Source organism: Rhincodon typus, chromosome 37, assembly GCF_021869965.1.
Source record: "Rhincodon typus isolate 14 chromosome 37, sRhiTyp1.1, whole genome shotgun sequence".
Classification (NCBI taxonomy): Eukaryota; Metazoa; Chordata; class Chondrichthyes; order Orectolobiformes; family Rhincodontidae; genus Rhincodon; species Rhincodon typus.
The window spans coordinates 16,840,259-16,851,028 of NC_063368.1; the positions used below are offsets into that span (position 1 = coordinate 16,840,259).

At 41.3% G+C, this 10,770-nt stretch overlaps 2 protein-coding genes across 2 annotated transcripts in view; both read left to right on the forward strand.

Annotated features, from left to right (window-relative positions):
• The first annotated feature begins 1,132 nt into the window (after positions 1 to 1,132).
• LOC109930385 (ferritin heavy chain A-like) overlaps positions 1,133 to 10,770 on the forward strand; it is a 14,912-nt gene continuing 5,274 nt past the window's right edge. The window contains exons 1-3 of the mRNA XM_048617668.1: positions 1,133 to 1,262; positions 2,325 to 2,471; positions 2,694 to 2,819. Coding sequence (XP_048473625.1) covers positions 1,161 to 1,262; positions 2,325 to 2,471; positions 2,694 to 2,819 — 375 coding nt within the window. The 5' untranslated portion in view covers positions 1,133 to 1,160. The remainder of the gene's footprint in view (positions 1,263 to 2,324; positions 2,472 to 2,693; positions 2,820 to 10,770) is intronic.
• The window catches only part of LOC125487183 (ferritin heavy chain A-like), a 2,347-nt gene continuing 575 nt past the window's right edge, over positions 8,999 to 10,770 (forward strand). The window contains exons 1-4 of the mRNA XM_048617673.1: positions 8,999 to 9,156; positions 9,968 to 10,114; positions 10,284 to 10,409; positions 10,670 to 10,738. Coding sequence (XP_048473630.1) covers positions 9,055 to 9,156; positions 9,968 to 10,114; positions 10,284 to 10,409; positions 10,670 to 10,738 — 444 coding nt within the window. The 5' untranslated portion in view covers positions 8,999 to 9,054. The remainder of the gene's footprint in view (positions 9,157 to 9,967; positions 10,115 to 10,283; positions 10,410 to 10,669; positions 10,739 to 10,770) is intronic.

Genomic DNA, 10,770 nt, shown 5'->3' on the forward strand with positions numbered 1-10,770 from the left:
CCACGGAAAAATCAGAAACTAAAAATCCTTGTTCTGGGGAGCTTCACCCCACCTGTTCAGGCTGCTTCTATCGTTCCAACTTTAAAAAAAAACACTTAAGGCTCCACAGGCTGTTTAATTTATTGAATTCATGTAGATAACTCAGTGCCTCTGCCTTAAAACTAATCTTCAAAAAAAAGGGACAATATATACCTCTGAAAGCCATACTATCATCATGTACATAAACGGAAACGTGGAATATGTGGGCGAGTGGGTCGAAGCTGCATTGTCATTTCAAAGAGCTGGCATAGACACAGAGGATAAATGGCCTCATCTGTGTCTATGAAACAGTGTGGAGCCAAAGAACTTGTATGGGTCTTGTATGACATATGGGTCTTTTCCAATTAGACTCAAATGTACTTCAGCAATGTTGAAAATTGACCAGAAAAGGACTCATTGAACATACAACTTTGATGAGAGGAAAAGACCAGCTGCTCCATTGAGCCTGTCCCCAAACTCGTTGCAGCCAATGGGAGATGAGTGTGTGGTTGACATAGGATTCGGTCGCATTCACTCGCTCTCATTCTCACATTTTCATTTCTCTGTCTAATGGCTGGTTTGTAAATTTAAATTGGATTCAAGACAACTTCATTCCTTAGAGTTTTGTATCAGCTCCAAAGCACCTCAGAAGTAACAAACTTGACCAGGTTATGAAAGCTGCTCCAGCAAAAGTAACAAGTTATCAAGAAATTCAAAGATGTGGTTCCGCAGTGTTAAACAGGGAGACTCTTACAGATTCTGAAATAACTTCAAAATGAACAAGACGTCAAAATTCAAAGTTATGGTTCCAGAATCTTAGATACTTTTGAATCTCAATATGTTCAATTGGGCCAAATTCAGTGATATGGCTGAGATTAAACTCGCAAACCTCTTTGTATTCTAAATCTCTGATTGGCTCTGGCTCTCAGTCCCGCCCCCACAGCCCTTTTGGTCTCTCCTTTGTTCATTGGTGACTAGATTGATGGAGATTCCTCATTGGCTGTCAGGGATTGTCAGTCATCATTACTGATTTCATTCCCTAGTTGGGTGAAGGGTGTTCCCAGGAGTATAAATACAAGAGTTTGTGGGAGAGTGGCTCAGTTTTAGAGTTGTCTAGGTGATAGTGAGCTGGAATAGTGAAGATGGCCTCCCAAGTGTGTCAGAACTACCACAAGGACTGTGAGGATGCTGTTAACAAGCAGATCAACCTGGAGCTCTATTCTTCCTATGTTTACCTCTCTGTGGTGATCTTTGGTGCTGCTTTCTGAAATGTTGTGATTTCAATGGATTGGATTTAAGTTGTTTCTCTTGATCCTATTTCTTAGGGGATGGGGTGTAAGGGCAAGTCTTTATGGAGTGCTTCTGGAGTGAAATACAAGATGCTGAATAATCTGCACCTGGTAGCTGCTGCCTTCTGTTGAGGCATAATGGGGAAAACAACTTGAATATCATCTGAATCTTCTGCCAGGTTGCTCCTAACTGGGGTGATAGGGTGGCTCAGTGGTTAGCATTGTTGTCTCAGACCCTGGTGCCTGGGTTTGATTCCAGCTTTGGGTTTCTGTGTATTCTTTGTATATTACTCCCCTACCTGCCCCAATGTCTGTATGGATTTCCTCCTGCTCTGCAAAGATGTTCAGGTTAGGTGGATTGCCCATACAACATTCAGGGTTATAGGGTGGGGGATGGGTCTGGGTGGGATGGTCTTTAAATGGTCCATGTTCTAATTTGCCCTATTGGGATTAGAAAATTCTCAGTGGGATGCTGAAGTGAAATGTTGGCAGATTGCTACTATCTTATTCCTGCTGTCTAGCTCCACTCTGTTTTCTGTTCTGACTAATGCTGGCTTTAAAAGCACAAAGAATCTACCTTTTGACTATACTGGGATGTCTGAAAGTGCTTTGTGTGGAACAAATTGCTTTCTGCTGGATTATTATCCAATTATGCCTGAGTCAGACCCAATTTGTCTGTAGTATGGCCTTCACGATAATGCTCAGATCCAGTCACTTTCAGTGACACTGATTTAAACTGTTATCAGGACAGTGGAAAGAAGCCCCTATTCTCTAATTTTCAATCTGCCTGAATGGACAGATAAGGGAACACCAAAATGATGGACACTAGGAGATTTTGCAAGTGCATATTCTAGGCATATGGCATAATCCCAGTCAAGATTTTGACTTTCAATGAAGGGTAGGAATGAGTGTTAGTGTTTGACAGTTAACTTTTTGTATTTAGATTAATTCTCTACCTGGGGGTCAATACAGTCTATAAACACACTTAGGCTCATTACTTCAATTCTCTTCCCACAGTCTTTTTACTTTGACCGGGATGATTTTGCCCTGCGTCACTTTGCTGAGTTCTTCAAGGAGCAGTCCCATGAGGAACAGGAACACGCTGAGAAACTGATGGCATTCCAGAATAAACGTGGAGGCCGTGTCCTCTTGCAGGACATCAAGGTTGGGTTTAATTGGTGTGCAGAATCCTCCCTGATTGGAGATAATTGTACCAGACATGGCTTATTTCAGTTTCTTTAAGCAATAATTATACATAGCACATTAGCTCAGTTGCCTCTTTACCCCCTTCTTTGTTACTACTCCAACCTTGAACTGTCTTGTGTTTCCTCATGCAATCCATTGTGTGAAGCATCTATCTATCTATCTACCTTTCTCTCCCTTCAGAAGCCAGAGCAGGATGAGTGGGGCAATGGTCTGGAGGCAATGCAGAGAGCTCTGCAGATGGAGAAGGATGTGAACCAGAGTCTGCTGGATCTGCACAAACTCACCTCTGACCACATGGACCCTCATGTGAGCTCTTGTTTGAGATCAGACTGTAGTCCTTTAAATTGAATTCCTGTTTGAGATCCCTTTTGGTCATGGGTGACAATCTTGCAATCAAAGCACTTTAGTTTTCTTGAAAATGCCTTCAATCACAAGTGTATATATTGTTCAAAAGTGACTTCCATTCAAGCTCTTGAGGAAACTTTGGTTTTGTTCTTGGTCTCTAATTAGTTATCCATCTGTTTCTCCAGCTGTGCCTTCCTGGAGAGGCACTACTTGGATGAGCAAGTGAAGATGATCAAGAAGCTGGGAGATCACATCACCAACCTGAAGAGACTGGGAGCCCTTGAGAAAGGCACGGGCGAGTACCTGTTTGACAGGCTCACCCTGGGGGAGAGTGACTGAGCTGACTGCAGGGAGCAAGCTGCTTTTGTGTGTAACATGGTGACAATATCCTTGAGTATCAGACCTGGATATTATTGTGATTAAAAATCACAATGTAAATAAACTCAATATTGGACAAGGTTTGGCCTCCCTGTTTGACTTCATTTGTACACAATAACATGAGGATTGGATCTGTGCACCAACTTTGAGGCACAAGTTAGTGTAACAGCATATATCTCCCAGATCTTGACCTTCAATGTCAAATCCAGTTTGAATCCATTCCCTTGGATGTGAACAGTAGTTGTTGCTAACCGGCCTTGGCTTCACAAACTGCTCTGTATGGCTTAAGATGAGCACAGCACAACAAACTGATACAGAATCTCATGGAAGACTGACAAGCCTAGAATGTGCAGGTTGGCTTTGTGTGGATACAAATTGTTTAAGAATGCTGATTCACCACTTACTCAGTGGGTTTTTTAAAAGCATACTTTCCATGCTTCTTCCCAGGCCCCCTTAGAGAAAGCTAACTTCTAGGCATTAAATAGATGTGGCTTTTTTATTTCCCCAATCTGACTTGTTGAGAGCCCCAGCTGCTAGAATACAATCCCTAATTGATCAGGGAGAAATTCTGCTGGCCTCATGAAAGAAAGTTAACTCCATCTGTGGTTAGCACAGCTGCCTCACAGCCCCAGGGACCTGAGTTTGATTTCCAACCTCAAGTGTCTGTGTATAAACTCCACACAGACACATTCTTCCTGTGTGTGGGTTTTCTCTGGTTTCCTCCCACAGCCCAAAGACATGCAGCCTAGGTGGGTTGGCCAGGCTAGATTGTCCCGTAGTATATAGGGATGGCGTACTGGGTGGGATGCTCCTTGGAAGGTTGGTGTGGACGCACTGAGCTGAAGGCCTGCCTCCCACCTGTAAGGATTCTATACTTCATTTGGAAGTAGTCTTATCTAAGCAGTAAGATGTTTGAGAGCTCTTCTGACTTCTGATCTCCACTTGGAGTCCCTGTGGAAGTGCAGGCTGGTACTGTTCCTTGACAAGGTGGATTCTTTCCTGTAAAGTCCAAAGGAAATAACTCACTTAAATATTTTACCTTACCCTAAACACTTTCTGTAAAATCAGTCTTTAAACAAGGCAGTAGCAGCAACTGTTTGCTGTAGGCACACTTCATGACTGGATGACTTTACCAAGATGAGAATTGCTCTTTCCATGTCATTTTGTATCTCCATTTGTTTCATTCTATCTTCTAGATGCAAAAGTTGGGGTTGCAGGTGTAACTAGCCAGTGCCTGAGATCGTTTAGGACTTTGAGAAATTCTACAATTTTAACAATCTGCCTTTAGTCATATGTCCCAAAGTGTTTACACTTCTGAAGTAAATTTCCACACCTCTTGGTTTCATCATAGAATTTAGAAACTTTTGTGGGAGAAATATGCTTCTTACTATCTTGTGGTTTTTAACATCTATCACCATTTGCTTTCTGTACAAGTAGATACAGAATTCAACCAGTTCCTGTGTAAAGGATAATAAGTTTCCCAACTCCAGGCCGGTGTCTATCAGCTTGGACAAAGTCCTTTATGACGACTGGACGTTCACTGCACATTGTCCTTTTCAATCAGATCAAGTAAAATTAAGCAATACACTTTCTGTTCAAGTGGGTCAACTATACACAGTGGTGGTATCTCTCCTTACAGAATCATGTCTGTAGTTTAATTGACTCCAGATATGAATCACATGTCTCCAGTCTTGTCAATCCATGTTGTGTGAAGTATTGGTGCAAGCTGTCAACTCAGACCAAATTTCAAGAAGGGGGAAATCTACAGTTAATGCTAAAAGCACTTCAGACCTGCTAAAAGAAATGCAGAGGCTAGAAAGAGAACCTACTTATAGCAAAGAGCAAAAATAATAGTACCAGAAAGTTTTAAGTTTGATGGGCCAAATCGAATACAGAATCACTTCCAATCTAGATACTAAATCAAAAGCTGAAAAAGTGAATTCTCATTTACATTCATTCACCTACATTATTCTGTTGAGCTGTAATCTGTGAGGACAGATTTCTGGTGAAGTTCTGAGATTTTAGTATTTACCTTAATCTTAAAACTAGTTTAGAAAGTCTTCAAAGAACAAATTTGAACAGATGAGATCAACATTTGGGGAATCCATAGATAATTTCATTAATGATCCCTACAGATGAATTGAAAAGTTAAATTTCCATTTACAAGTGACAGAATTTTTATTGGAATTACTGATTAACCATTGTCAGACTTATTATAGCCCAAAGATTTGATATTGGGGAAAGCCATTCAGGTGATGAGTGGGGCATAATCCTGGAACACCACAAAGGGGAGAAGATCAACTTATGATGTGAGATTTGCAGAATCTATGCACTCAAGGTAGAAGATACACATGAGAAGTCAGTTCAAAGAATAGTTTACATAGCAAATACTAAGAGTCTGTTAATGTTGTGAAGTTAGGAAACCTCATGGGCACAAGTAGTGCCTAGCCATTTAAAAAAAAATGTCTGTAAAACAATAGTTATTTCCAGAAGATGTACAGCATCATTAGATACACAGCAGAAAAAGGTCAAAGATATTTCATGACCTACAGTCTAGAGCAACTAGCAATTGAAGAAACATCCAATACATTCCTAGGGGGAATTGATGATCCAACCAATACATTTTGGTGAGTGGCAATTCATTTCAATGGATAAGCAAGTGTCACCATATTAGAGTTAAAGTTAAGATCAGGATTATCAGATCATATACTATGCGTGAAAAATATTATTTGCAACCTGCAACAGTGCACCTACATGTTCCAGGAGGCATACCACTTAAGGTTAAGGGTATGATGCAAGCAATTCTGCAACACAAATAAAGAAGAAAATGTACACACATTTCACAATTGAATTCTCACTCTTTACTGTGAATGAAGGTCTTGACTTAAACATTATTCAAATAGTAAAGGAATTGCAATTGATAATGAACAGATCAAATGACAGTCAATTATGCCAAGCCTCTTTGAAGGAAGGCTACAACAGATCAAGGAGCAGCCAGTTATGGAATCTCAGGTCAAGGAAATGTTAATCATTGAATGAGAAGCTGCTGGACAACCAGTACAAGAAGTCATTCAGCTTTCTAGACTCATTATGGAATTCCAAAAATAGAGAAACTACTGGGATTAATAAGGTTAATTATCAGAAAATTGTTTCATACTGTCAACAGGATAGAGAATTGTGACTATGTAGGATTAGCAGTATTATGGACCAGACCAGACCCATCAAAATGATTTAAGAAGTTAGTCGAGACCCTAACTTTTTCTGATTGTAAAGGTAAATGTCAGGTGCTGTATTCCAAATGTAATTCGATTGGTCAAACTACTCGATGTTAAGCAAAACAGTTTATTCATACACTGTAGTTAAAATAAAACACAAGAAAAAATAAAGAAAAGAATTAGCTTAGATCAAACTCTGTTGGAATGCTTAAGAAAATAATATATACAATAACTATTATTAACTAACTGTTCCAATATAGCAACATCCCATAAACACACCCTTGGCAAAAGGAAAATTCAGGAAACGGATTGTCTCACATGCAGTTCTCCAATCCACGAGCAAAGAACATCAAAAGACAATTCTGAGAGAGAGAGAGAGAGAGAGAGAGAGAAAACTCCAGCTTTTAGCTGCAGCAAAGAGAGATGTGGCAGCTTTTCACAACGCTAGCTGTTTCTTACCTTGGTGAGCCTGTTCCAGCAACTGCTGAAAGCTAAATCAAAAATCTCTGGTCCTTTGGGTGGGACCTTGACCACACATGTTTGGGCTGGTTCTATTGTTTCAACTTTAAAAAAAACACTTAAAGCTTCTCAGAGAGATAGTAAGAAACGCTGATGCTGGAGTCAGCGATAACACAGCTGGAGGAGCAGTTTACCAGGAGGACTGTGCCAGTTTCAAAATCTCTCCACCCCCCCACCTAATCCCATGACCAACCCTCCCTCTCATCCCCGCCTCCTTGACCTGACACAACCTGTCCATCTTCTCTCCCACCTATCTGCTCCTCCCACCTCACTGACCAATCCCCACCACTGCCTACCTGCACTCACCTATCACCATCCCACCTTCCTTCCCCAGCCCCAAACCTCCTCTTTCTCTATTTACTTTCCAGCTCCCTTCCTCCCAATTTCTGAAGAAGGGTCCTGACCCAAAATGTCAACTTTCCTGCTCCTCTGATGCTTCCTGGCCCGCTGTGCTCCTCCAGCTCCACACTGTGTTGCCTAAAGCTTCTCAAGTTGTTTATCTACTCATAGACTGCTCAGCGCCTGTTCCCCAATGTCCCTTTAAAAGGAACCAGGACAAACCACACCAGTTAAAGCCACAGCATCATCTTAGCAGAAATGTTTTTCAATCCTATCAACACTACAGATAGTTCAGATGACAAAAATCTGCAAAGGGATAAAAAGGCCCCCAGTGGAAGGAGACCACAGGCACCACACAGGGTCATGATCAGAATCAAGGTCAACAGTCCTCAAACCAAAGTCCTGCTAATCCTCCAAATTGGAAGAGATTGCTTTCTGAAAGAAAAATGAAACCTCCAGACTGCCTGAATTTGTGAAGAGAGACATTGAGGAGAGATGGAGTCATGATAATTGTTATTATATTTGAGAATACATAAAGGTACGTTATGGGATAAAATCTTGGAAGGAGATGTTGTAGACGGTAATGGTTCTGAAAGATTAAATGCTGAACACCACATTAAGCTCATTCCAATCTAATGATGTCATAGGACTTGGGTGGGGAATGGCTGAACAGCCCTGTATCGTGAAGGGGACAGACCTGTCTTCTTTACTCAAACAATTTTTGTTGTTATGCAATAAGCTACATCTTATTTAAAACTCTTCTTATTTAAAATGAGTATCTTCTCATTAGCCTTCCTAGTGATGTTTCTCTACAACACGAGACAAAGATTTGATACCAACCTAAATGGAGCATACTGTTGTGTCATGACTCACAGTCAGTACACCCTTAAGACACATGCTTAAGACATCACCATTGTATCATGGAATATGACCTGAGGGTATAAAGGTCTCGGACTCCAGCTTACTGAGGATCATCTCAAGCATGACACTATACTTGAAGCGCTTCTGTGCTGCGTAGCCCAGACACTTATGTACCTCTAAATGTAATGTTTATATAAAATAACTAGCTGTTGGATTTACTTAATACCACAATAACTGCATTGAGGTCATTCTGTTACAGGACATACCATAAGCATTGCTACATCAGGTAAAACACTTTGCCAGGATCAAACCTCACATCAGACGATGGCTGTAAACTGACCACATAATGTCCAATATTGGTTGTCCAAAAATTGAGTATAGCTGCATCCAAACAACAAACAGAATTTTGATGCAAGGGGACAAATTGCATCAGATCATCCAGGACTTAACCACCTTGACTTTGATTTATGGGTTCACTCACAGCCGCATGAGGCAAAAGAACCAAATTAGATCAAATTAGGAAAAATTGTGTCATTGGAAATAATGTTTTTTTTTGCTCTAATCATTCCTATCTCTCTATCTAAAAGAAAAAAAAACAGCTAGTTTAGGGCATGTACAGGAACAATTATGCCAAAACGTCTCTTCATTCCAAATCTCTGAATGACTCTGGGTCTCAGCTCCACCCCACAGCCCCTTCTCCTTTGTTCATTGGTGCCTGGATTCATGGAGATTCCCTGATTGGCTGTCAGAGATTGTCAATCATCATTGATGATGTCATTCTCTGATTGAGTGCAGGATGTTCCCAGGAGTATAAATACAAGAGCTTGTGGGAGAAAGGCTCTGTTCCATAGTTGTCTAGCTAATACTGAATAGGAAAAGTGAAGATGGCCTCCCAAGTGTGTCAGAACTACCACAAGGACTGTGAGGATGCTGTTAACAAGCAGATCAACCTGGAGCTCTATTCTTCCCATGTTTACCTCTCCATGGTGAGCCTGGTGTTTTTTTTTGTGCTGCTTTCTGAAGTTTTTCATTTCAAGAAAATGGTTTTAGCCTGGTTTTTGCCCCTGGGAGATCTAACTGTTTGTGGAGTGACAGTTTGTCACTTCATAGAAAATTTCACTCTATTGGATAGACTATACCTAGTTGCAGCTGTTCTGTAACTGAGAAACTTCATATCTTAAGAGCTTCAGCTGCTGCATGGGTTTGTACGAAGAGAAACTTTTTCCCTATTGGGCAATGTTACTCAATGGGGTGGCTGTGGCTGGTGCAAAAGGTGTGTAGCTCCTTCCTTTTAGAAGGTCCTGACGAGAATGCTGGTGCTGAATCTTTGTTCACACCAATGTGAAACTGGTGTACTTGAGTGTCTGTCTATGGTTGTCTCTAACACTTAATGTCTCAATGCAGCAAAGTGCTTCACTCAATTGAAGTGCATCAATGCAATGTAAAATTGGCTAGCACATTTCAAACTAACTTCCTGCCAGGTGAAATGATCAGCATCTTGTGATTCCTGAAGGATGGATTTTCTCTTTGCCAGAAAATTCTCCATACTTTGGTGGAATTGAAGCTTGTCTGCAGGGCATGTGGGTGCAGTGGCTTTCTGCTTCACGAAAGTAGACTCCAGCTCTTGTTCAATATGACTTAACACATGTTAACTGGCTGACACCCACCAGGGATGCTGCTGGTTTCCAGCAGGAAACACTCAACTAATGAGTCTGTTAACCAATTAGCTTTACTCCTAAAGCAATTTGTGAGGGAGATCCTTTCTATTAAGATTAAGTTGTTCTGCTTTTCCCACAGTTCTCTTACTTTGACCGGGATGATGTTGCCCTGCGTCACTTTGCTGAGTTCTTCAAGGAGGAATCCCATGAGGAATGGGAACACACTGAGAAACTGATGGCATTCCAGAATAAACGTGGAGGCCGAGTCCTCCTGCAGGACATCAAGGTTGGGTTTAATTAATCTCTTAATTAAACAATGTTTCCATTATCTGAAACCACTTGATTCTTTTTGCTTACTATTATAATTAAGGCCTTAACTTTTCATCTCTTTCCCTGGTATACTTAGTGTCTTTTTCTCCCTCTTAATTCACCATCTGCTGCTTCCCTCCCTTCAGAAGCCAGAGCAGGATGAGTGGGGCAATGGTCTGGAGGCAATGCAGAGAGCTCTGCAGATGGAGAAGGATGTGAACCAGAGTCTGCTGGATCTGCACAAACTTGCCTCTGGCAATGTGGACCCTCATGTGAGTTCTTTCTTCCCTCCTACTTCTCCACCTTTTTTCCCACTCCCTGCCAGTGTAACTCCTGAAAGGTCAGCCTAGTCTGGAGGCCTTGGCTTTTTCCTTCGGCTCAAAATTGAGGTTTTTCCTATGCATGACATAAATAGTCCGTGATGCTGAAATATAGCAGCAACTCTTCAAATTGCATCAATCTCCACTGTTGCCTTTGTATACAGTCCTGAGGTTTAATTTGGACAAATGTTTCAATTACTTCCCCTTCACAGCTGTGTGACTTCCTGGAGAGGCATTACTTGGATGAGCAAGTGAAGATGATCAAGAAGCTGGGAGATCACATCACCAACCTGAAGAGACTGGGAGCCCCTGA